The sequence below is a fragment of the Tenrec ecaudatus genome, chromosome 1 (assembly GCF_050624435.1).
Source record: "Tenrec ecaudatus isolate mTenEca1 chromosome 1, mTenEca1.hap1, whole genome shotgun sequence".
NCBI lineage: Eukaryota > Metazoa > Chordata > Mammalia > Afrosoricida > Tenrecidae > Tenrec > Tenrec ecaudatus.
Genome location: NC_134530.1, coordinates 60322519 through 60350255, shown reverse-complemented (window position 1 = coordinate 60350255; position 27737 = coordinate 60322519). Strand labels below are relative to the sequence as shown.

The 27737-nt window shown below is 56.8% G+C and overlaps 1 protein-coding gene across 3 annotated transcripts in view; it reads left to right on the top strand.

Annotated features, from left to right (window-relative positions):
- The window catches only part of STK40 (serine/threonine kinase 40), a 31943-nt gene extending 12966 nt beyond the window's left edge, over positions 1–18977 (top strand). Inside the window, exons 2-11 of one of the 3 annotated variants that reach the window (XM_075553965.1) lie at positions 2264–2383; positions 3905–3990; positions 4254–4397; positions 6785–7012; positions 8610–8662; positions 14187–14302; positions 15220–15364; positions 15465–15584; positions 15863–16010; positions 16913–18977. In XM_075553965.1, coding sequence (XP_075410080.1) covers positions 2272–2383; positions 3905–3990; positions 4254–4397; positions 6785–7012; positions 8610–8662; positions 14187–14302; positions 15220–15364; positions 15465–15584; positions 15863–16010; positions 16913–17131 — 1371 coding nt within the window. In that variant the 5' untranslated portion in view covers positions 2264–2271 and the 3' untranslated portion in view covers positions 17132–18977. The remainder of the gene's footprint in view (positions 1–2263; positions 2384–3904; positions 3991–4253; positions 4398–6784; positions 7013–8609; positions 8663–14186; positions 14303–15219; positions 15365–15464; positions 15585–15862; positions 16011–16912) is intronic. The other 2 variants (XM_075553973.1, XM_075553979.1) reach the window with 2 other exon arrangements.
- The last annotated feature ends 8760 nt before the right edge of the window (positions 18978–27737 follow it).

Genomic DNA, 27737 nt, shown 5'->3' with positions numbered 1-27737 from the left:
ACACGTGCTGGCTGTTCTGAATGAAGCACATGGAAACCGTAATGCAGAGTCCCTGACCCTGAGGAGCACTGGCGGCATCGTGGTTGTGTGCTGGGCTGCAATCCGCAAGGTCCGCAGTTCAAAACCACCAGCCACTCTGTCTCAGAAACTCTGTCCTGTCCTATAGAGTCACTCTGAGTGGGCATTGATTGAATGGCAGTAAGGTTTTATAATCCCTGAGAGGAAGGGAGAAAAATGGAGCATAGAGCTTAAATTCATAAAACTTCAGACAGGGCTGACTAGTTGAGGCCAGAGGCTACACAGACACGCTGGGCCCTCCCTTCTACTCTGAACCGAAATGGTCCCCTGGGACCACCTGGTAGGGACAGACAGCACTCACGCCGCCCGGGGACAGGTTCTATGATGTGCGTGTGGTGCCAGGAGGCCGGCAGTGGCCGACGCGGGGCTGAGAAGACGGGAGCAGGGCAACTAGAGTCCTGCAAGCGGAACAGGGTGCATTAGTGTTCTGTTGACTCATTGTGAAAAATGCAACGCGTCACTGAATGGACGGTGTAAACGCTGAGACAGGAACCCAGCATGCGTCTAAACGCTTGCCAGAAGCACAGGGCAGTCTCTGAGAGCAACAGCACGCACCGCCGGCAGTTTTGAAGAACACGGACGTGGTCCTGGAGCAGGCAGGCCCTCACGGTGATCGGTGGGGCAGGAGTTGGCATGGCCTCCCGAGGCAACCTGGCTGTGTGTGCCTAACACCGCTGAAAACAGCACTCCACCTGACCTGGCTTTCCACGCCTGGGAGCCAGACACGTGTGCCAAGATGTGTGTGGGTCGCTAGTCCTAAAACGTGTGTGGATGCAGGTTAAAGCATGACAAGGACAGACCTGGCTGTCTGCAGGGGGTTGGGGGGTGGCAGATGCTGATCTGTTTGGTAAGTTGGCTGCAGAGTACCGTCACCCTGGGACAGTAACAGTGGCTCTGTGTGTGTGTGTGTGTGTGTGTGTGTGTGTGTGTGTGTTACAGCTTCATTGCTACATGCTTCACGTGCCACTAGATGCACCCTCATGACACATTCCAGTTAGGAAAAGAAGGGAGCGGACGGAAGGCATACTGGCGTGGGCGCAGTTGTGTCATAACCAGAGCCTTGTGTGCGCGTCCACACCGACAGGCCAGGAGCTTCCCGGGAATTCCACCTGGGGGGTCAGGTGTTGTGCTTCTTGGCCCCCAGTCAGCCTTCAGGGCAGCTTCCCAACCCATGGCCGCACACAGCTGTTGGCACCAGCCAGGGCCTCCTTGGTGCACAGATGATAGACGCTGGCTTCTTTGTCTGTGTCTCTGCTGGGGACACCAGTGACTCTCTTATGAGGCGGAGTTAGAAGTTTGGGGTTCAGTGGCTCAAGGGTGATGACCCCTCCCTCCCTGTGGCTGTTGGGTCCGCCAGATCCGGCCCCTGCCCCTCTCTGCGTGTTCTGTCCGCCCTGTGTGTGGAACGACCTCCGGCAGCACCTCCTCAAGGAAGGCTCCGTGCCCTGGCCCCTGGACTCCACGTGCCCCGGGTGGACTTTGGGGAGCTGGGAGGAGGAGAAACTTCATGTTTCCATTTTTATTTCTCTGTTCTTAATCCAAGTCAAGTGGTCCCTGCCTTCCAGGATCTGGCTCATGCGTCTGCCTTTCATCCTGACACCTGAAGGAAAGGGCCTGTCAGGCTGACCAGACTCTAGTGCTGCCCTTTAGCTGGCCCGAGTGCCCGCTGTTCACCAGGATACGTCCGGAAGAGGACACCCGTGGGCAGTCCCCCACCAGAGGGAGGCTAGACAGCACGGAGAGCCTGGGAGGAGCCTCGGGACTGGGCCTCCGATGTCGTGAGCACGAGTGTCCTGGCTCTCTAGAGGTGAAGTGGGGCGCAGGCAGAGGGAAGCCTCACTTGGGGAGTGCCCGTCTCCTCAGGCTCCGGTTTGGCTGCGGCACCTACACAGCAAGGCTTCCTCTGCCTGCGTTGTGACACGCACCCTCCGCTGTGACCAGCGCAGGCCGCCCGGAAGTGTGCGCGCCCTGAGCCCCTGATGAATCTCAAGTCAGGAGCACTGGTTGTCTGCCCGTGGGAGCTGAGGAGCTCCTCCAGCAAGGGGAGCATAGTGGCAGAAACCGGCACTGCCCTGTGGCATCCCCAGCATTCCTGAGCCAGAGGCATGCACAGCGGGTGCTGGTTAGCATAGGGACACTCCGTAGCTTGCTCACTGAAAAGGGCCCTGTCTGTCTGTCTGCGCAGAGCCAAGAATGAAGCGGAGAGCATCGGACAGAGGAGCTGGGGAGACATCAGCCAAGGTGAAGGCGCTGGGAAGTGGCATCTCTGGAAATCACGCGAAGCGAGCCGGGCCCTTCATCCTCGGTAAGCCTCTGTCCTCTGTCAGGGCACTGCCCGCCCAGAGAGGGGCTGCGCCGATGGCGGGTGGTAGTCCAGGCCCGGCTCCTTCCTGTGCGACTTGTGATGGAGCTGGGCTGTGCCTTCCGTCACACTGAACCAAGATCTGGGATTTTCGTCATTATCCCACCAGTCTTAGCGCTGACTCTCTCTCTCTTCCCCAGAGAGGCCAGTGTGTGCCCCCGCAGGAGGGAGACCCCTGTGCCCATGGGAGGCACACAGCTGCCCTTGACCCCCAAATCTACTCACCCAGGCACACTGGGGTCCTTAATTGCATTCTGGGAAAGTGACTCATTTCACAAAGCATGTTTTAGAACGCCCCTTCCCTTCTGAGCAGAAACGCCGCAGCGATGGATTTCCCCACACAGCAGCAGGGCCTCCAGACAAGCATGTCAGGGCCTGGGCGACCAGAGACAGGGTGTGAGTTTCACTTGGGCAGCTTTGGGGGCCAGGACAGTTACAGCTCCGTCCATTCCGTTACTTGCACATGCCTGCTGTGCACCAGGCCTCTGTGGGAAAGCAACTGCATGAACAAGAGGTGAGGCGGTGCCCAGCGGAGGGAGAGAAGGGAGTGAGGGGACAGTCGGGGGCAGGGGGGGAGAGCCCACAGGTAGCATAGACCAGGGCGACTCCCTGAGGAAGAGACGTTGGAGCTGCCACGCAGGGAGAGGAGCCAGCCTAGGGAATGGCATTCCGACTGAAGGAAGAGTAAGTTCAAGGCCCAGAGGCAGGAGAGGCTTTGTGTGTTGAGGGGCTGAAGAAGGTACGTGAGTGGGCCACAGAGAGGGGCTGGGGTCCCATGTTAGGAACAATGATGAGGGGCGCGGTGCAGATACCAAGAGCTCAAGTAGAAAAAAAAATGTTTTGAAAAAAAGAAAGAAAATGTATCGAAAAAGATGATGGTAACATGTACAAATGTGTTTGATACAATTGATGTCTGGATTGTTGTAAGAGTCCCCAGTAAAATGACTTATTAAAAAAAATTTAATGACAGTGATGGGTGGGTTTCTAGCAGGTCAGCAGCACCGTGAGGTGGCAGGTCTTGGTCCAGCACCGGGCAGGGAGTGGTGCGCATCTGCAGAAGTGCAGCCATCCCGCAGCCAGCACTCCCAGAGGCTGCTGCATACCTCTGGCTGAGGGTCGCAGGGGCCGCTGGGAATGTCCAAGAGCCCTGGCTTCCTGGCTCCTCACCTGGAGCTTCTGACTCAGAGGGCTCTCCTGTTTTCACAGATGTACCCCAGAGATGCCCTCCCTGTGGGAGTCGGTGTATCTCAGGCAAATGCACCCCACCCCCTCACTTCTGGAGCAAGACTGAGAACAGCCCAGAGGGAGATAGGGCGGGGGCTGAGGCTGGGGCTGGTTTGGCCCCTAGCTGTGAACTTGGTACCCTCCTGAAGGGAGGGGCTGCCCCCCAGACCACATGGTGACACAATGCTCTGGTAGATGGAGACAGGCCTTCTCAAAGATAAGCTGGTCTCTGTGCCACAGGTCCCCGCCTGGGCAACTCACCGGTGCCCAGCATTGTGCAGTGTTTGGCAAGGAAGGATGGCACGGATGACTTCTACCAGCTGAAGGTGAGGGGGCCCCCAGGGGCGCATCCTGCCAGCCCAGCCCCCTCCCTACCCCACCCCCATCCTTGGGAAATGGAGTAGCTCCCACAGTGCACCGTGAACCACCCTGATAGAAAGAAGTGTCTCCGGGCATGAGTCACATTGCCAGCAGGTGCGGGTGCGGGTTTGAAATCGAGCTCGTGGTGGCTGCTGCTGGGCAGTCCCTGTGCGCTGTAAAGTAAGGCTGTTCGGGTGGTGCTTGTGTTTCCCTTCCGGCACTCGGGAAGATCCTCACCCTTGAGGAACGGGGGGACCAAGGACTAGAGAGCCAAGAGGAGAGGCAAGGCAAGATGCTGCTTCACACCGAGTACTCTCTGCTGTCCCTCCTCCACACGCAGGACGGCGTGGTCCACCACCACGGCCTCTTCCAGGTGAGTGGCGCAGGGCCTGCCCCTGCCCCTGCCCTTGGTCCCTGGGGTGACTTCCTTGCCAGGGGGCGGATGTGTGTGTGTGTGTCAAGCCTCAGCCTCCTGCTGTGGTGATCACAACCAGGCTGGACACGGGGACACACACACAGCCCGCCCTGCTTCCTTTGAAAAACCGCTTTTCCCAGAAAAGAGGGCACCGGAAGTCATTTAAAGACACAGGGCCCTTTCAGTGGCTTGGAACCTCCTCCCAACTGAGTTGTCAGGAGTTGGCCAGGCGGGGGCAGAAAGGAGGAAAGCGGGCGGGTCACCAGTAAGCAGGGTAAGCAAGGGTAATCTGTAGCAAACACTTTCCACGCTTCTTACCAGTCACGCGCAGTTATTCCCTACAGGTAGATAAGGAAGCATGAGTAGACCAGTGCTTACCTTCCTTACTGGGTGATTCGGCCAGAGGTCTTGATTCTGCAGGAAGGGGCTGTGGGGCTGGAGAGACAGGCGCCAGCCAGCCCAGGAAGCAGCGTCGTTGGTGTGGAACTGCTCGCTGCAGCGGATTAAGCGAGCACCCATGAGGCGGCACTGACCTTGCTTCCTGGGGACTGGACACTGGCGAGGAGTGAGGGCCAGCGCTTGGCCCTGCAGAGCTCACAGGTGTGTTAGCAGTGGTCCTGGCTCCTGCCCAGGTGTTGGTCTGACAGGCATGGGTCCCTGAGCTCCCCTGCTGAGATGTCCCAGGTCACTCAGGAAAGATGCTCATTAGCAGCTGGTCCCCCAGGGAGAGCCGCCTGGGGAAGATCTCACAGTGAGGCCCCTGGATGACAGAGTGGGTTCGGCAGGATGGGGCCCGGCTGTGGAGCCTCCAGGAAACCAACCCCAACTCAGGGCAGCCTCGGAGAACAGCGTAGGACGGCTCCTCTGGGCTTCCCAGACTAACTCTTTGTGGGAGCCTGATGCTTAGCCCTCGGGGCGCCGCACTCTCACTCACTCACCACCGCAGGGTCAATCCTGACTCTTGGCCACCCTGCAGGATAGGCTGGACAGCCCCTGTGGGCTTCTGAGACTGTGTATTTCACGGGAGCAGAGAGCTTCCTCTCTCTCCCGAGGAGAGGCTGGTGGTTTCAGCAGCACAGTGCGTAACCACCAGGCCACCAGCCCTTCTAAAGGAGACCTGCGATGGGAGGGGCAACGTGGAATTGTGGCAGGTACCCAAACTTTGGAGTCCTGGATTGGGGCCGTGGGCAGGTCATGCAGGTCTGTGAGCCTCAGTCCCCTCACCTGTAAAACGGGGCTGGTGCTAACAGTACGGACCTCGGGGTGCGGGGGAGAGGAGTGAGCGTTACAGGTACGCGACGGCGTCTCCTTTGTTGCCTCAGGAGCTGAGATCCTGTCAGTTTGTAAAACAAGTGGAAAACACCCCCACCCGACACAGGGGCACCCGGCCAAGGCCTTACCCTTAGACTTTCCATTGGCAAGCAGCTCTAGGTATCGTGGGCCAGGTCCCCAAATGGGAGTTGTCCTTCAGTACGGCATGGAGCAGAGGGTGCTCGTGACTTCTTATAGTGTGATCTCCATTAGGGTCAGACTCTTGATTGTTGCATGCTGCTCTGAACCAGAAAGCCCCGGCAGCAGGGGAACCCCTCACCGAGAGCACCCACAAAATGACGCGCACAGAGGAAGCTTAACACACGAAGAAGGCTGGGCCTCTCGTGAACACGTGTGGGCATTTATTGCGGGTCGTCTGTGTGTCAGACCCTGGGGTGGGGTGGGCTGGGGGCAGAGGAGAGATGCGCTCCTGCTCTAAAGGAATTCCCCGAGGGGACCGACAGTCTGCTGGGAGGGGGGGTGACACCCAGGCCACGGCCGGATTTGTGCAGAGCTTGCAGCGCAGCCCCTACTCTGCGCCCCTGACGGCAGGACCTGTGCTGAGCACTCCTTGGGTGTGTCCTGCCTGCACCTCCCAGCAGCCTGTGCGGCAGGCACTGCCAGGAAGGTGTTTGTCTTGGACACATGTAGGATCCTCCGAGAGTGATGTCACCTTCGCCCTCTTGGACATTGATTGGTTAAAGGACATTGACACTGGGCAATGCTGGAGCCCCCAGGGGTGTCAAGAGGGGAGATTTGCTGTCTGTCCACTGGGTGGAGTCGACATCAGCAGAGGTCAGAACCAGAGGCCCTCACTGTTAAGCGCAGCCTGGTTCTCTCTCTGGATTCCAGCCGCCAAGGTGGGGTCCCAGAGCCTGGCCCTGCCCTCTTGCCAGCCCTGGCATGAGGCACCTCGAGAACCAGCAATGCTGAGTAGCCATACGTCCAACTCCAGAGTGCGTGCCAGCCCCTGGCCCTGGCTCTGGCCCTGCTGAGCCCACAGCCAAGCCCTGGTCTCCCGCCTGGCCTCCCAGGACCGTACCTGCGAAGTTGTGGAGGACCCAGAGTCCAGCCGGATGGTGAGGAAGATGAAGAAGCGCATCTGCCTGGTCCTCGACTGCCTCTGTGCACATGACTTCAGCGACAAGACCGCCGACCTGATCAACCTGCAGCACTACGTCATCAAGGAGAAGAGGCTCAGTGAGCGCGAGACCGTGGTCATCTTCTACGATGTAGTGCGGGTGGTGGAAGCCCTGCACCAGGTGAGGCCCTGCCCCTCCCTCGCTGGCTCCTGGCATCGAGGCCTCCCATTGGCAGAAGCTCAGAGCTGCCTGCCACAGCCTGTGTGCCTGGTGAAGGGCTGATGGGCATCAGCAGGGAGCCCAGCCCAGGGTCTCCGCATCCTGAGAGGCTAAGCTGCAGTCTCCCCAGCTCCAGCGCCAACTGGGCGATACCCACCTGGGGCGGCCACAGCATGTCTGAGCTCTTTGTGGGATGGGGTGACTAGGGCTCCAGGGTGAAGGTTAGGAGCCCCAGAGCCAGGCAGATGCTGAGTTTTTCCCACGGAGGTGTGGGGAGGTGGGGCGCAGCTCCGAGGGGAGACGGCTGGAGTGGGCTTTGCGTGCTGCAGGGGCACCGAGGTTGTGCCTCAACCTGCTCTGTCAGAGTGTGCCCCCCTTCCAGGCTGGCCCAGCCTCAGCCCCCATCATTGTCCGTTCCCACAGCAATTGCTACACGCCCGACCCAGTAACACAGATGCGTCCTCGAGCTGGGTGCTGTCTCCCACTTCTTTTCAGCTTTGCTCTCCCCTCACGGAGGCCCCTGACCTCAGGGCCCCATCCTGTCGCTCAAGAGCTGCTGCTGTCACTTTGAGCCTGTACTGCTCTTGTTAAGAGCACAATGCTCCTCTCTCTAGACCGTTGCTCAGTTAAGCGAAGTTCTTGTCTGGGCTCAGAGGACGTCCAGGGCACTCCAGGGACAGCGCTTGGGTTCAGGTGATCCCAGGTGTGCAGAGATAGACTGTCTGTATTACAAAATGAACACAGATGAGCTCAGGGCCGTAGGTCATCCAGCCTCCATGGTTCTAGGAAGTCTGGATTCCATGGGAATTTGAAATTCTCTGTATTTCTCCCTCCCCACCCCCCATTTTTAAAAAGAAGATCATTTTCTTTATTACAGTTAGCTCCCCACTCCAGCCTCCCCTGTCGTGACCCTAAGGAGCTGTTAATTTAGTTACAATCTCTGTGTTCTACTTGTCCTGGATTTTATATAGAGACAATTGCAACTCCTACAACAAATGAGTATAGCCCAGAAAAGCCTCAATCCAAAAGACAGCAGAAAATAATAAAAACTAGAACAAGTTAAAAAGGGTCATAAGGGAAAACAAATGATGTTAAACTTTAACCTCGTTCATCTACAATAAATCCACTTCCCAGTGCACTCTGCCTAAGGGCAAAGCTGTTCACATTCCTGATCAGTGGCCCAGGGGAGTTCCATGTGGCGGCCCTGCAGTCGGCTTTGGTCTCACAGCCAGAGATGCTCAGATCTAAGCTCTAACCAAGTTATCTTCTGGGGCGTTGGGTTTTATTTTTCACAATCCTTGGGTCACACTGGCTGCTGTGTTCCTTCTGTATGGACTGAGCTGACAGCTCAGCCACTCCAGTGGCTGCTTGTTTGAAGTCAGGCCTTTAAAACCCTGATGCTGTTCTTCACCTGACAGCCAGGCACCATCTCATGTCTTCATCACGCTTTGCTGTAGCCCCATACCTTCACGAGGACAAGCACTGAGCCCTGTTCCCCCACTTGGCTTAGAATTTTTCTGAACTACCTGATCAGAACCATGTGCTTGTTGTTTTCCAGAAAAACATTGTGCACCGAGACCTGAAGCTCGGGAACATGGTGCTCAATAAGAGGTGAGATTTCCTATTCTTCCTTTGGGGCTGGCTTCAGGGCCGGTTGTCCCAGGTGGACTCCAGGAAGCCCGCTTCTCCCAGGAGCCCCTGGGGTCAGGGAATGGGAATGTCGATCGGCCCCTGTCTTGCCACCTCAGAATGCGTGCTTGCTAAGAACGGAATCTTAGGAGCCACAAGAGGGCCAAGGGGGTTTCTGAGCTCCTGCCTGGCTCCTGCCAGCTGCTCAGTAAAAGCCCAGGCAACAGCGTTGGCATTGCAGCTGAGTAAAGAGAGGCCTGGTCATCTGCTGGCTCCCCTGGAAACACCCTGAGGCTGTGTATGGGATGCTGACTAGGGGCCCACCTGTCACTGTCCTGGGCTGTCGCCTTCCCCGGGCTAAGGACATTTCCCAGGAGGGACACAGCTACTTGTGTGGTCCGAGGTGGGCAGAGGTCTGGCCGTGGAGGGGTCCTGGACTGGCAAGGGGAGGAGCCGGCCCCAGAATGTGGGGCTACAAGCTCCTTCACTGGCTCACTCTGCTCCTCCCTCTCCCCACCCCCCCTGTTCACCTCTGTTGAAGTGGGAAGGGGGCTGATAGGTGAGGGACTTAGCCCATGATGTGATCGTAGGCCCCGTGGAACAGCCCAGCCCATGGTGGTCATCCGGGAAGAAGGTGCAGGGAGGTAGACCTGAAGGGAGGGGGCCCCAGCCCCTCTGCTCCAGTCCCAGGATGCTGCTGCCCTGGGGGACTCAACCACCGTCTCCCCCACAGGGTTGGGGCCCACACACAGCCGGGGGCTGCCTGAGTTGATTCAAACTGGAAGGGAAATTGCCCAGCTGAGAGGAGTGGAATGACAGGAAATTCCAGGGCTGTTTGAACCCTTGACTCGGAGCTGGGAGGGAGGGAAAGAGCGAGGAGTAGAGCCTGGGTCGTGTCTGGCACTCTCTCTAGTCCCCTCAGAGCCTGTGAGGATGGGATAAGTTCACTCACCAGGCGTGTATTGGTGGTTTAGATCCACCAGCCACTCCGAGGGAGAAAGACGAGGCTGTCTGCTCCTCTTAGGATCCCCGTCCAGGCTCGTGAGCTGGGATTGACTCCAGCAGTGGCACGGGGCTTGGTGGCCCCAAGTGCAACTCTGCTCTCCATTTTCTCTTCTTTCAGTGGAGGTGGTCTCGGCACCCTGAAAAGCTTGACTAGAGGTGCAGATGGGTGGGTGTGGGACGGCCGAACGAGGCCTGGCCTGTCATGGTCAGTGCAGCCCAGTGCCAGGCTGGCTAAGGAGCCCACAGGAGGGCCCATTTGCCAGCTCCCCTCCGGACACAGCGGGGGCGGCATGAGAATGCCTGGAGTTGCAGTGTGGGGGGTGGGGGGGTGCTGTGCTGCCTCCTAGCTGATTGTGACTCACAGTGGCCTATAGGACAAAGGAGGACTGTCCCACGGGCCTGCTGATTCTAAATCCTGCGGAAACAGATAGCCTCATCGTCCTCCTTCCAAGCAGCTGTTGGGCTTGAACCAGGAACCTCATGCGGACCCCCTCCCCGCTACACCAGGCTTCCCTCCTAACCCCCTAGGTCCTAAGAATGTAGCCGGAGCCACGCTTGCCTTAGCGAATCCTGTGCGTGCGTGGTGTCCTCTGACTGCAGGATGCTGAGGCTCATTCACACCCTCATCTTGGCTGCATGCGGCTCAACACCACCCCCCACCCCCAGTTCTGTGTGTCGGAGCACGTGGGTCTGGCCTCCATTCACTTGCGTCATGAGTACTCTGGAGGGGGATGGGCCACAGTCCGCACTGCCCCCTCAGAGCACCCACCCCTCTCAGGTCTGGGGCACAGAGCTCCTGGGGAAGGACACAGACAAGTGTGTGCGGGCAGCTGCGTGGCAAGCTCCCCTGCTGTGCATGCCGGGTGCACATAGGGAAAGCCAGGGAGTCTGAAGCCCCCGTTGGAGGTCACGGGAGGCGCACTGTGGCTCCTTCCTCCTGGCTCCTGGGTTGCTCAGCTGCATACCAAGTTCCTAGAGAAGGAGCCAAGCCTACAAGTGGGGGCCAGAGGGCCCTGGCTACAGAGTGACTCACCCCGCTGTGCTGACGCACTCACTCCTCCCGTCAGAGCCAGCTGGGGTGCCAGCCAGCCAGCGTGGTCCCACAGCTTGACTGGGTTCTTGTGTGGGGAGCGGAGCGATCTGGGCTGCCCCCAGCACCTCAGCAGCCCTGCCTGGCCTTGCCCGCCGAGTGTGCATGTGCTGAATGTGGCAGGGCTGAGTGGAAAGCTACACACGCACTGGCACATTTGTCCAGCCGCCCCACCCCCCCACCCTCACCCCCCGCATCCCCAGAGATGCTTGCTTTCCAGGGTCTCCTTGGCACAAGGTCATGGTCCCGGCTACCACTTAGCAGTCTGCTGAGGTGCCAGACCCTGAGCCTCCATGCTCACCCTGGGATTATCTGCTTACCTTACTTGTTCAGTCCCAGCACAGGACCTGGAGTCAAGTGCTGATACTTCCCCTGCTTTGCAGATGAGGAAATGGAGGCTTAGCAAGAGATTGAGTCACAGGCCCAGTATCACACAGCAAGGAGGGACAGGGCTGGGACCAGAGTGGGAAGCCTGCCCTTGGGCTGTCCTGTCCCCCAGGGTCTCACCTCAGGACTTAAGTTCAGCTGCAATGGGACAGCTGCAGGCATCAGTGAGATGGGCAGCCTGGCTCCGAGGGCCAGTGCCAGCAGAATTCCCCAGCATCGCTGGAGAGCACTGGATGCAGCTCCCGGGGAATTCCGCCCTTGGCCTGGGCCTGCATGGGGACCTTCCTCCCCCTGAGACCCTGGCAGGCCTTCCCATCCTGTCTTCCTCCCTGTGTCTCTGCCTGGAGACAAGACCCCAGCAGGGCAGCCGGCCTCACTGGTCCCCTGGGCGAGTGAGGAACCTCGCGAAGCCATCTTCTTCTGCACCTGTAGTCGCACGTGGGCCGCTGGGCCTCTGCTCCTGCCCCCTTGTCTCTGGTCACCATGTCACCGTGGGAACTTCCCAGAGAGCTCTGCCCCCACAGCTGCTCCTACGGCCCCCTCAGCTGGGCTGGGCTTCCAGGTCAGGCCGATCCCCAAGTGGGAGACAAGGGGTGGGCCAGCTGTGCTGGAGCACCCCAGTAGGGCCCAGTCCAGTGATGCAAGCTTTGGAGTCGCAGGGACCCCACTGCACTACGCAGGCTGGTGGGTGTGGGTATATGGCTCCACTTTCCCGCCCCCTGTTGCCTTGCGGTGAGGGAGGCACCGGGACGTCGGCAGTAGATAAAAACGGCTCACACAGCGCCTGTGCTTGTAAGTGCTCAGGAGGCATTGGCTTTCAGTCCGCTGGAAATGCTGGCTGGACATGACCCGAGGGCAGCATGGCAGCCAAGAGCAGAGTCCTGCGTGGTGCTTCCCAGGGGCAGGCCTGTGCCTGGCTCCCCACACTTGTTCTTTCCACAACAGAAAGCCGCCCACGACGTCCCTGCTCGGGCCCGCACAGTGCCCGGCCACACGGCAGTTGCTTGATCACTGTCAGGGCGGAGTGAACGCCCAGCCCCAGCCCCTCCTTCCTGGACCCTGAGCTTCAGTCTGGCCTCAGCTGTCACCTAGCACCTAGTGGCTCTTTGCTTGGCTGCCAGATATGTTCGTCCTGACCCCAGGGTCCCCTCCCCACCGGCTTGGGGAGTGCCTCTTGCTGAGCTCTGCTTCAGGGCCCAGCAGTGGGAGCCCCCCTTTTCTGGAGGTTGCCCCGGTGGGTCAGCAGAAGGGCTGCTGCTGGGGGCAGCACTGAGAAGAACCCGGAAACACAGCCCTGCCACATGCCAGCTTCACAAGCCACTCGGGAGAAAGCAGCCCAGCAGCCCTCAGCGGGCCCGAGGCTTTGCAGGCAGCTGAGGGTGTTCATATCCTGCCGGCAACCGTGAGCAGGCGTGGCACAAGGCCAGGCCACGTTTGCTCTGTTACACAGAAGGGCACCCGAGTCCAAGCCAGCTCGCAGTGGAACCAGCTCAGGCCCAGCGCTGGTTGATTCTGCTCAGCTCCCTGCTAGCCATGTTCCCGCCCCTCCCTCGGGTGCTGGGCAGCCCACAGGACTTGGTCCTGTGCCGTCGGGAGGCCAGCTTGGAGTGTTGGATTGTCTCAGCGTCCTCCCCTCAGTCCTTGCAAGCTTGCGACGCCTCCCGGCCGCCCCAGGGGCTGTGTCTGGTCCTTGAGTGTCTTCCCTCCGGGCGCCCGCTCTCCTTCCTGAGTGAACGGACTCACCATGCGTGTGACCAAGCTGAACCCAGGCTCTGGGCACCTCGTACCCAAACGCCCCGCGTGCTGCTCTCCTCCCTCGCCCCTCTCCCCAGACAGCAAACGGGAGCGACCGCAGACAGCACATCCGACTTCCTGCCGCGACTGCCCTGTGGCTCCATGTGCAGTCGGGAGGAGTCAGACTGGATGCCCACAGCTGCGGCCCCGCGCTGCCTGGTGGCAGACTGGCATGGGTGGGTGGGTGACCTCCCATATGAGCGAGCTGCCCTGCCACACAGCGGGAAGGTGGCTAAGGTGCTCTTGGCTCCTGTTTTGTGACAGTCCCTGTCCTGGAATTGCCAGGGAAAGTTCCTGGGCCACCCTCCAGTGTCAGCACTTCCCAAGCGTGCATCGGCCTGCAGCTGGGGTTTTGGAAAGCCGGGGGGTGGGGGGGTGACTAAGGCTGGGTGTGCTGCTACCCCGGCCTCTGGGGGACTGCAGGGTGATTCTGCTCCCTCCTCTCGTTCCCTGGCAGGGTGCCAGCATTAGGGGTGTGGTCTCCTGGTCCCTGTCACCACAGGCTGTGTCAGTGGGGCCTTGCCCCCATCTGCTGCAGGACCCAGCACGGGTCCATGCTCCTCCCTCCTCTTCAGGCCCTGGGGCACCAGGGGGTGTGGAGCTGCAGCTGGCAGGACCAGGCTTCCAGGGGTGAGGTCCAGCTGGGATATCCCTGGGACTTCGTGCTCCAGGTTCAGAGATGAAGCCCCTCCCTCCTTGGCCTGCAGGTGGTTGTGGGAGCGGGAACTGGTGAGGTGGGAGCTGTCACACTGAGGAGGCCTGTTCCTTGCCCTCTGGCCAATCCCTTCATGTGAGGCTGGACTGATTCTTCGCCATGAGTTTGTAGAGGACTTGAATTTAACCTCTGGGCCACTCATTCCCAAGCTGTAATGTGTGTTTCTCTCAGGAGGAATTGTCTGAAAGGTGTAAACCCTCAGCCTAACGCACACACCCCACCCCACCCCAAGGTGGCAGGTTCAAGGCTTGTCCCTGAAGCCCTCAGTGGGCAGGAGTGACTTGAATCCCTGCTGGGACATCTCCGCAGGTGGGCCACGGGACACTCAAGCCGTTCTTCTGCTCCTGAGTTGGGCAGTGGACGGGGGTTGGTGAGGATGTTTGCTAGTTCGCCCTCTCAGGAGAAACCTAGCTCCTTTGGTCTAAGGTGGCGGGCTGGCCAGCTGGGAGCACCCCGCTCGTGTTCGGCGCCTGTGGGTGCAGACCCCAAGGTTTGTCTTCTGCCTCCCCCTGCAGGACTCATCGGATAACCATCACCAACTTCTGCCTCGGGAAGCATCTCGTGAGCGAGGGGGATCTCCTGAAGGACCAGAGGGGGAGCCCCGCCTACATCAGCCCCGACGTGCTCAGTGGTGCGTGAGCTCCCTCAGTGCCTTGGCCGGACTTCCGTGTACCACGGGTGGTCTGGTTGGGGAGGAAGACCGGGCCGTCATGCAAGCCCATGAAACGAGGGCTTCCCCAAGGCAGTGACACCAGAGAGGGGAGCAGGGGCTGCACTCGGATGGACCCTGTGTTTCACGTAGACCAGGCATCCAGCCAGCAGGTCCGGTGGGAAGTGAGAGATGATGGAGTCAGTAAGGAAATGATGTCATTGCCCCAGGCCCCTCGACAGACTGAGCAGCCTGTGCAAGGCCACGTGGCCGCCCTCACCCCAACCGAGCACACGGCCATTGAGTCGTTGTCCACTTGTCACCACCCTGTAGGACAGGGCAGCACTGGCCCATGGGTTTCTGACAGAGGACACCATCTTTCTCCCCTGGGTGGCTGGAGTTACACACTGTAGACTTTGTGGTTAGACTCCACCTGGTGCCCCTGACAGCGTTGGGTCACTAATCTTAGGTCCTTCTCTGTCACAAGTGAGGGACCCTGGGCTCAGGGAGATGGAAGCCTGTTGAGAGTTAAAACTACCAGCAAACACTTTCAACCCTGGGCCGCCACCTGGCTCCCGCAAAACCCATGCTCCTACCCACTTTGGGAGGGGGAAGGCACCCCACCACAGCTTGACAGTAGGCATCGCTGTCACCCCCATCTGGCAGGAAGACAAGCCCTGTTCAGACTTTCTAGAGGCAGAGAGCCACAGCCTGTCGGGCCCACGTGCCCACCTACCCGCCAGTGACTGCCGAGTTGGGGAGGGGAGGTGGGAACTGGAGAGGGGTGACCAGAAGGCGGTGTGGGTGGGGGCATTTCCAGGCACAGCTGGTAGCCGGTGGGCCCAACCCGGGCAGCGCTTGCCTTGCCCGGGCTGAGCATGCATGTCCGTGCCCCACAGGTCGGCCGTACCGGGGCAAGCCGAGCGACATGTGGGCCCTGGGCGTGGTGCTCTTCACCATGCTCTATGGCCAGTTCCCCTTCTACGACAGCGTCCCACAGGAGCTCTTCCGCAAGATCAAGGCCGCCGAGTACACCATCCCCGAGTGAGTGTCGCCGCAGCCAGGCCTACTCGGGGAGCCACCCCTACCCCCGGGCCCGTCCTTCCCACCTGAACCGAACCCTCTGCTCCCTCCCCCGTGCCAGGGACGGGCGAGTTTCTGAGAACACCGTGTGTCTCATCCGGAAGCTGCTGGTGCTTGACCCCCAGCAGCGCCTGGCCGCCTCTGACGTCCTGGAGGCCCTCAGCGCCATCATCGCGTCCTGGTAAGTGGGCTGGGGCCTCTGCCAGCCCCTCGCTGCACCAGCCAGTCAGGATTCCAGAGTTGTAAGCAGACCTCAGGACCCACAGGCCAGGCCCTTGCAAGCGTGCAATGGGTATCACTTCCCGGGGCTCCGGCACCGCCGGCAAGCTAGACACTGGGGCCCTTTGGTGGCGGAGCAGACAGGCCAGACGAGCGAGTAGCCCATGGGAAGTCTGTCCGACTCCTGGGCCAAGTTTCGGAGCAGTGGGCACCTGGCCCACCTGGGTTTCTGCTGGCTAGGGCTGGGGAGCGGAGGACCGGAGCTGCCCTGGCTGGCCACCACAACCCACCTGTGTCCTGCAGGCAGTCCCTGTCATCTCTGAGCGGGCCTTTGCAAGTGGTCCCGGACATCGACGACCAAATGAGCAGTGCTGACAACCCCCAGGAGGTGAGGAGCATCGGGGGGGGGCGGGGGGGGGATGCAAGTCCTGGGCTTCAGCTGCCTTGTCAGCCTGGAGAGCCAGGCCTGTGGCGCAGGCCGCCAAGGGAGGAACTTGGCCCTGGAAGGCGGCAGCAGCCCAGGCCTGCCCTCTGTCAACTTCCTCCGCCCAGCTTTTGCAGTGCTGGCCCTTTAAGGGTCACTTTTCCCAGCCCCTCTGACTCAGGGGCTTCTTCTTCATTCTTCCTGCTGGTCACTTTCCAGATGATTCACGCTCCTCCCCTGTTCCCTGCACTGAGGACAAGGGCGGGCAAGCGGGCTCAGGTTGCCACCTGAAGGGAAGGCTGTAGCAGGCTGTCTCCCCTCCCCACCCCAGGGCAGGGCAGTGGGGGCAGGGGTACTGCAGCAGCCCCAGCCCATCTCCCACCCCTGCCTGGTGGCTCAGAGTGAAAGTGACCACCACCACTGGCGTGCAGTGCACCCTCCGGGTCGGCAGGCCTGCGCTCCTCTCTGTTGGTCAGAGAGGGAAGGCAGTGTTTCCAAAGTCACACATTTTGGAAAGGGATGGAGCTGAGCCTGGAACCCAGAGCTGCGGGCAGAGCCCCCTCTGATTTGTGCCGGGATCTACCGCTTCAGACTCCCCACCTGGCCTGCTCCAGTGGGGTGTGCCAGGGTTCCCAGGTGGGCAGCCAAGATGCTGACCCCCCAGCCCCAGGCCCCCTCAAGGCCCATAAGAGCCTTTGAGAGACAGGTCCACACTACAGGAAGGGAGCAGACAGCTGGGCTTGTACTACCTCCTGGAGCCAGGAGTTCTGCCGACCTCCCTGGCCTCCATGTCTGTCTGTCTTGTCTCGCGGGTGGCTCTCTGGGAGCCTCCTCATCCGCCCTCCCGCCTCTGTTTCTGCCCACAGGCGAAGGTGACAGAGGAGTGCTCGCAGTACGAGTTCGAGAACTACATGCGGCAGCAGCTGCTGCTGGCCGAGGAAAAGAGCTCGGTCCACGAGGCGCGCAGCTGGCTGCCCAAGCGACAGTTGGGCAGCGTTCCCCCGGTGCGGCGGCTGGGCCACGACGCACAGCCCATAAACCCTTTGGACGCAGCCATCCTGGCACAGCGCTACCTGCGGAAATAGCGGCCACCTGCTGCCTCTGCCCTGCCCCTGGCCATCGGGGCTGGGCCCTGTAGTGCTAAACTGTCGCCCTGGCTGCGACAGGGAGAGGGCAGCCCAGGTCACAGACGGATGGGGTCAGCAGAGGTACCACGAGGCTACCTTTCGGAATGATTGCTTGATTGTTTGGTTTTTAATCTGAGAAGCCTAGATAACTAATCTGCTTTTGATCATGACGTTTTAATCTACCTCTGTCTCTCTTAACCATGCTGTCTCTGGACTGAGTGAGAGGGAGGTGGCAGCAGCCCACTGGCCAGGGCCTGACCCAGCGCCCCGCCCACCCGGCCCAGGGCAGCTGCTCCCCACAGTCCAAATAAGCTGAGCGGCAGCGGCTGCTGGCTCCCCAAATGACGACGCCCGCACCTCACTGTACCCAGGCCCCTCCCACCCACCCTGGCCCCAGAACCCTCAGTCCAAGCTTTGGAAAACCTTCACCTCATCTTAAACCGAATTCAAATATATTTATTTTTGTACTGAAACCAGCTTCTCTCCTGTCTGTAGGAGGCCCAGGGCTGCTCCCTGCCCCAGCCTGACCGGGAAGCATGGGGTGTCAGCCCATGGCCCCAGATGGGTCCCCTCCCCAGGCCCCAAGAAGCCCCCTCTTGCCGGCCACTCCACTCAGACCATCAGTCCGCTTCCTGTCCGGTGATGGGCGGCCTTTCTATACTTGGTTCTTCTTCCCGGCTCAGCAGCTGCTCTGAGGTGCTGTCCACTGCGCTCACCTGGTTCCCCCACCCCGCCCGTGGCCCCGAGGGAAGGGCCAGCACACACTTGGCTCCCGCCTGCTCTGTTCAGAGGATGGTCCCAGCAGAACCGCCAGGGCACTCTGGAGTGAGAGCCCTGAGGGGAGCGTCGGCACCTGGAGGACTCTGCCTGGCTGGCTTGAGAACAGCCCTGCTGCCCTTTTTGAGCCGTTTTTGTTTTTTTTATTTTTTGAAGTGGATGCCCATCTTGCCAGAAACGCTGTTCTCACCAGAATGCTCTCTCATCCATACCCTGCCCAGTGCCCAGCAGAGACCCATTCCCAGAGGTTTTTCCCTGGCAGGACCAACCCCTGCTACCAACCTTCGCTCCCCAGTGGGGCAGTGCCCAGGCCTCCGTGGCCATTTTCCCCAGAGTGTGAGCTGCCTTCCCTCAAAGCTGACTCACTGTGAGTGACCTTGGGCAAGTTCCCAAACTTCCTGTGCCTCAGTTTCCCCATCTGGAAAAAATGGGGCCACCTCTTGCCAGCAGTAGCAGGGCTGCCCTCGCCCCTTCCTCCCATACCCTTCCTGCCAGCACGTGGGCGGCTTGCACCTCTGCCTCAATGGGTCTGGGGGAGCCCGCCCGTGCCCAGCACTTCTTCCCTGAGCCAGGGGACCGTGCTGGAGGGGTAGGAGGCCCTCTTTTCTATATTTATTTCAAGAAGAAAATTCTAAGGGAATAGAAAAGCTGTCTGGCCTAGGGCTCCCAGCCCCTGTGACTCTTCCTGGCAGTGTCCGAGAGGGCCAGGAGCTGCTTCCTCAGTCCCGAGGCCTGCCCAGACCCTCCAGGGCCCACCTCCCAGCTGTGGGCTCACCCCTTTTCAAAGCAATACCCCCGGTCTGCAGAGCCCGGTCAGACAGACTGGTCCCTCCCAGGCTTGTGTCTGTCTGCATCTCCGGCAAAGCTTTGCAAAGAGGCGGGGTCTGCCCTGACTGTCACATCCTGAGAGAAGTCCTGTTGTAAAGAAATGAAACAAAACGGAAAAAGTCACAAAAAGTTTGTATAAAGACATATTTTTGTACTACATGGGGACTCTTCCTGCATGTCAGCAATAAAACTTCCTGATCTGGAGCCACTGTGCCTACTGCCTTCTCCATTCTTGTACCTGATTCCCATCCCGCTCCGGCCCCTCCCATCCCAGCCACAGTTGGGTCCCCAACTCGGAGCTCTATAGCTCTTGACACTGAGACCAGGTGCCTGGATATATTGCTCGCCCCACCGGCTCCACCAGGCAGCACCTGGCTCCGTGGTGTGAGCTGGGGAGAAGGAGTACCCAGCATCCTCCCCGAGCCACTGGTTCAGTATCTTAGCCCAACTGGGAGTTCCTGCTGGGCTTGGTCCAGCCCTAAGGAGGCGTTATCGTGAGCGCGCGCATGCACACACACACACCCCACCCCCACTCCCAGCAGCTGCTAAAGAATACTGGTCCTCTCCCAGCGGGGACCAAGGTAGACTTGGGACTACCAATCTGCCTACTACCCAATAGGGCAACTGGGATAAAGGGAGTGGCCAGGCCGGCCTTTTCTGCCCCATCTTTTCCCCCCTTCTTTCCATGGGACGCCAAAGGCTTTCCTTACATCCTTCCTTCCTTCCTTCAGCTAAAGTTAGACTGCAGACTGAACTTCCTGAGCAGTGAAGCTAGAGGCGGGCCAGCCCTGGCCCTGCAGACCCACAAGAGTGTGGGGAGCCTGGGAGGACGTGCACACCTCCATCGTCCTGCTCCTGTTCACACTGTCCTGGAGCCCACAGGCCCGGATCAGAAAAGGAGCAAACTCACACAGGCCACTCCTCCTGTCCAGGGTCCCCCAGCAAGACAGGTGACTTCTATACAAGCTTGGGGTCTAGTTCTGATGCCCACCCTGATCCCAGCAGCCAGGTGGGTGTCCCTCTTGCAGACCATCCCCCATTTTGGTTGCAATTTGCCCACTACACCTGGTCCCCATGACTCATTAACTCGCCCTGTGGTGGCTGGCATGTGGCTGTGCTGCTGGAAGCTATCCCACCAGTGTTTCAGGTGCCAGCACTTAAGGTGGACAGGGTTTAACAGCTGACTATGACAGACTAGGAAAGGGGCCTGGTGAAAAACCCAGCAGCAGAAACACTGCCAAGAGCACTGGGACCTTGTCTGATGTCACGTAGTCAGGTTGGAAGGAACTCGGAATCTGACTGCAGAACAGCTGCTTTCTCAGGGGCGAGTCCACCTTGACAGCAACGGGGTAAAGCTAACGTGTCACCTTTCAAGAGGAGAAGAAACAGCTACAAAGATCCACTATTTTAAAAAATCATTTTATTAGGGGCTTATACACTGCTTATCACAATCCATACATCCATCAATTGCGTAAAGCACATCTGTACATTCATGGCCCTCATCATTCTCAAAACATTTGCTCTCCACCTAAGCCCCTGGCATCAGGTCCTCATTTTTCCCCTCCCTCCCTGCTCCCCACTCCCAAATAGCCATTATTAACCAGACCCTGGACAGTGCAGTGTGGATCCAGGGAAACTGGAGTTTGTCACAGTGAACAGCACACACACACACACACACACACACACACCCCGGTGTCTGGGCAGAGGGAGGTGAAACGGGCTGTGTTGGCGTGCTTGCATTCCCACGCAGGACCTTCACTTGCCGACAGCGCACAGCTCAAACTGAAGCAAGCACTACAAATGTCCATCAGGATTGGAATGTGGGATATGTGAAGCACGACTCCAGGGAAATTCACTGAAGACGGCCATCCAGGCAATGTCAGGGGCCATCGAGTCGGTTCTGACTCAGCCCGTGGGGAACGGAACGGAACTCTGCCTGCTCGCCGGGGTCTTCTGGGAAAGCGGCTGAGGTCTCGCCATCCTCAGGTCTAGGGAGCACCCTGGCTGTGCTTGTGAAACCGGTCCATTTGTGCTTGCTGATTGGCACGTGCAAGTGAGCTGAACTGCCCTGGCATTGACTATTTTCAATTGAACAGGCATGTGATGTGGTTCACTATGTCAGGAATGACAAACAAGAGAAATGAACAAAAAGAACATGTTAAGATCCATTTGGAAGTACGTTAGGATACTGATAGTGATAGTATACAATACTATACAACACAATGCCATCAACACTAGTGATAGTGTACAATACCATCAGCGATAGGTAGGATAGGATAGTATACATATGCCTACAAAGAAGACCAATTAAGATAACGCTTCAAATTTACATGCCAGTTGCTAGCAGCCAAGATGAGGAAACTGGTAATCAGCTTCTGAGATGCATCAAACGTGATCGTGATTCATTGATAACTATTGATGATTAGAATGTGAACACTGAGCACAAAGAATCGTCAGTAGTTGGAAAAAAATGGCCTTGGTGGGATTTTACAAGGTGAAGGACATCCCCAATGCATAAGCCTTTTTACAACACTGTATATGGTGGCTGTACACATGGGCCTCGCCACGTGGCGTACACAAAAATCAACGAGTATATCTGTAGAGAGAGGATGGAGATGCTCAGTAACATCCGTCAGAACAGAGCCAAGGACCGACTGCAGACCATCTCGTAGGTTCAAGTTGAAGCTGAAGAAAACTCAAACTAGCCCACGATGCACACATGTTCATCACAGCTTTGTGCACACACGCAGAGTCGAACCCCAAGGCCCACCAGAGGAAGAATCAACTTCGACACATACACACAATGGAATGGCCCTGGGGGACATTAGGGTGAGTAAATTACCAGTAGTCAGTTTTAAAAGGACAAATGCTATGTGAGGCTACTCTCTATTTCTAATCCAGGAAAGGTTTTCATAACTAGAGACACAGGTGGTTCCCAGAGGGAGGGGAGAGGAAGCAGCAGGCTGGCAGGTAGACCGGTGTGGACTTGGAAGATGGGGTGAGAGAGAGTGGCGGTGGTTGGAAAGGGCGAGCCACTGGGAGGCTGGATGAGTGGTTAAGTTACTGAATGCAAAAATGATCATCAGATATGGAAACTCCCACCTAATTCACAAAAGTGTATAAGGTGACCAAGCCAAGTCGGCAAGAGCCTAAGTACCAACCAGGAGTCTATCTCACCAGAAATTAGAGACCATCTCAGAAATAGGTTCAAGGCATTGAACACTAATGACCAAAGACCAAGCGAGTGGGAAGACATCAAGAACATCATGAAAGAAGAAAGCCAGACCAATCACGGATACATATGGGAGCCAACCAAAATGGGGGAGGGAACATGGGGCTAGCGGGGGAACAGGACACTAACCCACCCAAGGGGAGGGTGTTGTTTATATCTCCACAGGGGAAGAGGGCCAGACATCAATCCGGTGCTTCAAGACGTGACTGCAACATGCCACCATGAAGCAGGGAACCAATAGAGAGGTCTGAGGGGCCGGCCCCAATCCCAACTACATGGACAGTACCCCCTTCCCCCAGAAGAATTCACTTCAGAGGACAGCACTGAAGCTACAGCTCAGGGAGAGGGACATGTCTGATCAGAACACACAGGAGCCAACAAAGGGGGAGGAAGTGAGAGTGGAGCACATCCTGGCCCACCAAGCCCTGAGGACGATATTCCTGCTCAGAGCAGCCAAGGGACAGAGAGGACCATAGGGCTGGCCCCACCACGAGACACGACTTCCCTCACCTGTAGTGGAACAGGGGATAACACTGGAGACAGTGCAGGAATTGCACCCCATCTGACCCCACCACACTGAGGCAAAACCATAAGGGCGTGTAACAGAACAGCAAGGGGAGCAGAGCAAGGAAGTCCCAGGGAATACCAAAAATAGACTGTGGGGCCAGGCCGTGGCACCCAATCAGACTCAACTGGAAAACACTCGTAAAGGTCAACCAACAGACCTTGAGCTATTTACAGGCCTTTCTCTTTTGGGTCATTTTGTTTTGTTTGTTTTTTCTTCTGTTACTTTGTTTTGTTCTGTCTTGTTTTTTTTGTGCATATTATTATCTCTGCAGGTCTATCTAGATAAGATGGGCGGGTTAAACAATCTGGAGGAGAAAACAACTGGACCGAAGGTTCCAGGAGGACATGGGAGAGGGGAGGTGCGGGAAAGGAAGTGGGTGTTAAAAAACCCAGGAACAAGGGAAGAACAAGTGATCTAAACTCGATGGCGAGGAAGGTGTAGGATGCCTGGTAGGGCTTGATCAAGGGCAATGTGACTGAGAGGAATTACTGAAACCCAAATGAAGGCTGAACATGATAGTGGGACAAGAGGACAATGAAAGGAAAGAACTAGGAGGCAAAAGGCATTTACAGAGATCTAAACACAGACATGTACACATGTAAATATATTTATACAGAATGATAGGGGAATAAATCGATGTACATATATTTATAGGTTTAGTATTAAGGTAGCAGATGGACATTGGACCTCTATTCAAGTACTCCCTCAACGCAAGAACACTTTGTTCTATTAACCTGGCATTCAATGATGCTCACCTTCCGGACACTCTAGAAAATCTCTCTACACATATACGTGCAAAGATCTGAACTTCAGAAAATCAAAGGAAAGGAAACATTTGGCATTACTCAGCCTAAAATAACTGAAAGGGGGAAAAGTCAAGCCTTGAATTTCAGTATTGCAGGATTATATGGGGGAATAATTAAATGATGTGGGAAGCATCAGAAAAAGATAGAAGGAATATACAGTTACTACCAAAAAGAATTGGTTGTCCTGACACAATTGCTGAAGACAAAGTGGATGCATAAGCAAATGTGGTGAAGAAAACTGATGGCGCCTGGCTATCAAAAGATATAGTCTGGTGTCTTAAAGGCTTGAAGATAAACAAGCAGCCATCTAGCTGAGAAGCAACAAAGCCCAAATGGAAGAAACACACCAGCCTGTGTGATCATGAAGTGTTGATGGGATCAGGTATCAGGCATCAAAGAACAACAAAATCATATCATTGTGAATGAGGGGAAGTGCAGGTTGGGGACCCAAAGCCCATCTGTAGGCAACTGGACACCCCCTTACAGAAGGGTCGTGGGGAGATGAGCCAGTCAGGGTGTGATGTAGCAACAATGAAACACACAACTTTCTTCTAGTTCTTATAAATGCTTCTTCCCCGCCCACCACCCCACTATCATGATCCCAATTCTACCTTACAAATCTGGCTAGACCAGAGAATATACATTGGTACAGATAGGAACTGGAAACACAGGACAGATGAATCCCTCAGGACCAGTGGTGAGAGTGGCGATACCGGGAGGGTAGGGGGGAGGTGGGGTAGAAAGGGAGAACTGATTACAAGCGTCTACTTATAATTTCCTCCCTGGGGGAATGGACAACAGAAAAGTGGGTGAAGGGAGACGTTGGACAGGGGCAGAGATGACAAAATAATTTATAACATCAAGAGTTCATGAGGCGGGTGAGCGGGAAGGGAGGGGATAAATGAGGAGCTGATACCAAGGGCTCAAGTAGAAAGCAAGTGTTTTGAGAATGATGATGGCAACAAATGTACAAATGTGCTTGACACTATGGATGGATGGATTGTGATAAGAGTTGTACAAGCCCCCAATAAGATGATTAAAAAAAAAAGAATTGGTTGACATTAACCATTTCAGGAGGTAACATATGGAGAAGAACTGATCATATTGAGTAAGCCCAAGCTGCACTGAAGATCTTGGCAAGCACGCAAAGATCCAGGAATGCTCATTACAATGTTTCAGCTCACCATTCATCTATTCTATGCCCAGAACTGTGGAAGGCAGCTGCCTGACCCACGGACTGGAAAAGGTATGTTTTGTGCTCATGCCAAAGACAAGCGATCCAACAGAAGGTGGGATTCTCGAACAATATCATGAGATCATATGCAAGCAGCTTTAACTCAAAACCGATTGCGGAGGGCAGCCAGAGGGAGCTGCCAGCAATTCCAGCCGCACTCAGCAGAGGGCACGAAAAGGAGCCGATCGTCTACCATCGCTCGTAGCAGCTGGATCGGGACTGAAAGAAAGAGCGCGAGAAAGACATTCTTGACAGTGCACAAGCACTGCACTGTGTGATCACAAGTTGGCAAAAGAAATGGACATTCCACCACAAGTTACGTACACGTGGAACCGGTACATGGACTAGTTCCGACTGAACAAGGACTATTGGGTGGTTTAAAAGCCGTGAACGTGCGCATCAGAGCTGTATCCTTTCACCGTCTTCGTCTGCATGTTGAGCACACCTGGGAAGCTGAACGATAGATACAACACAGAAGATAATCAGTGGCACTGAAATAGGCGTGTGGAAGTTGTTGAATTGGCGAATGTTTCCTGGGGTGTGTTTTTGCCACAATTTTAAAAAATGACACGAAGGGGAAAAAAGATGAAGTAGGTGAAGAACTTTTGTGCAGCGTCAGGGTTGAAGGAGACTCGTTTCATGACTTGTGATTATGCAGATGGCACCACTTTGCTTGTTGAAAGTGAAGAAGACTTGAAGCACTCCGCAGTGAAGGTCAAAGGCCACAGTCTTCCCTGTGGATCGCAGGTCCACAAGAAGAACAAGGCTCAGAACCGGGTCGATAAGTAACATCACCATAAAGGGAGACCATGTTGAAGGTGTTCAGGGTGTCACTTCAAGCTAGATGGATTTTCTCCTTGTTTAACTCCATGGGGAAGTTTTCACAGGAGGAGGTGAAAGGGGACAGGGTCTTATGACATGGCAGCTCTGGGTCTGAAGGGGGTGAAGAGTCATGGCCTCGAGCCAGAGGCCCCTCTCCGGAAAGCACGGACACTGCCCCATCCAAACATCTGACGCCACCTCTGCCAGCACTCCAGCCCAGCACCCTTTGCCTTTGACCTGACATGTGACGCCCCCATGTGAGCATCACAGCCTCATCCTCACTGATGAAAAGTGCCCATTGATGGGCTCAGAGTCAGTGTCTTCTTCCTACAGAGCAAGGTCACACGGTCTGCCTTGACCCCTGGGGCTCTCACATACCTAAGTATTAACTGACCAAATGATCTCTCACAGGGCATGAGCCATACCTGCTGTACCTTAGCTATGCCTGGGTTTTGAAGTTCAAATCCAGGCCCCACTGTGTCACACACACACACACAGCCTCCCTCTTCTCTGTAAAATTAGCCGAGCACATTTGGAGGATTGGGGATTGCTGTGGGCCCAGGAGCACACTCAGGATAAGCAACTACTACTGCTCATTAAACAAGTCTCCCCAGAGTCCCCTTCGCAGCAGCTGCGCCATATGCTGAGGGGGCACCCAGGGGACTAGGCTGGAGACTCCTTTTCTCCCCATCCCAGACCTGGGCAACGTTTGACCACATGGCAGGGGACAGGAGCAGAGTCCTGCTCATGCTCTGGGCTCTGAATATGCCAGGCCTAGTGTCCCTGAGCCCCACCCTCCCACCAAGACCTGTCCTTCCTGTAGCTCATCTCAGTACCTTCCAAGGGGACATCCTTAGTCTCAGAGAGGATAGAAGCAGTTGGTAAGCTAGACAGGGTGAGGAGGGGTTCTGCAGGAAATGGTCAGCGGGGGGGGGGGGGGCATGGCAGGGAAGCAGGGACCTTATCTGACCTGCAGTGTGCCCTCTTTCTGCTCCAGGTTCCGCTCACCCCATGGCCTTTCACGTGAGAGCAGCCTCTTCAGACCTCTAAGCTCTCCCTGCCTTCCTGCCCCCAAGTGATCCTGATTCTTCAAACGTTGATTTTCTCTTAAAACACTTTTTTCCCATTTCTTTTTTAAATGTTGGTTAAGTATGGGCCCCTATGCTACCCTTTAATCATTTTTAAATGTATAACTCAATGGCATGAAGTCGACTATTATGTGTGGTGGAGTAAGTAGAACTTAGCCCCAAAGGCTTTCAGCAGCTGGTTTGTTTGGGACAGACCTCTCCAGGTGAGACTCAAGCCTCCAACCTTCTGGTCAGCACCCAAGAACGCTCACCAGCGGCACCGCCCAGGGTCTGTAAGCCATCTGAATTGCTGAGACCCAAGTTTCCATGCAGGCCAGACCGCGTCATGCCTGTCCCCACCCAGAATGCTACTGGACATCTCAATGGTAGCACATCTACCAGTGAATCTGGTTCCTCCAACACCTGCTCCCCTACAAGCTTGCCTCGGGGTCTCAAACCCCACATTGAGTTGCCCCTCTTTCCTCCTCACACCTCCACCTCCAATCCAGGAGAACCTGCCAACACTCGCTCCAGAGTGCACGCAGGGTCTGCCCACTTCGCCCTCCACGGGCCCTCCTGCGGCAGCTTGCCCCACCAGCTGCTGAGCCTGCCCGTTGCTTCCATTCTTTCTGCCCCATCCCAGTGGTCTCTCCAGAGCCATCCCACCAGGACCTTGACACTCCCTGCTTGGAACTCTTCCCTCTGGGCCTGCCTGCCGGCAGGGCTCACAAGCCCCAACCCCCCCCCCCCTGCATAAGTGCCCCAACACTCCTGGGCTCACAGCAGATCATCCAAACGGGCTTCCTGTCTGCCCAGCAGCCTCCTATCTCAGTGCCTTTGCACTAGCTCTCATTGCTACCTAAACACTGCCCCCTACATCTAGCGAGACAGCTGTTGCCTTCTTGGGAGTCAAAAGGCCCTGTGAGAGCCCCACCCCCACCCCAGTAGATGTTCTCAATCCAAACCCAAATTATTTTCACTATGGGCATGGGTCTTTTTTCTGTTAACTCAGAATCTTCCATACCTAGAAGAGCTAGGCGCACAGTCATGCTGAGTGACAGCCATATACAGACATAACCAGCTCACAAAAAATCCTCAACCAGTTAAGCCACGACACACACACACACACACACACACACACACTCTCTCTCTCTCTCTCTCTCTCTCTCTCACTCACCATTAGGCCACCATGGGACTTAATCTTTCCCCACGGGCCTCAGCTTCCACTCA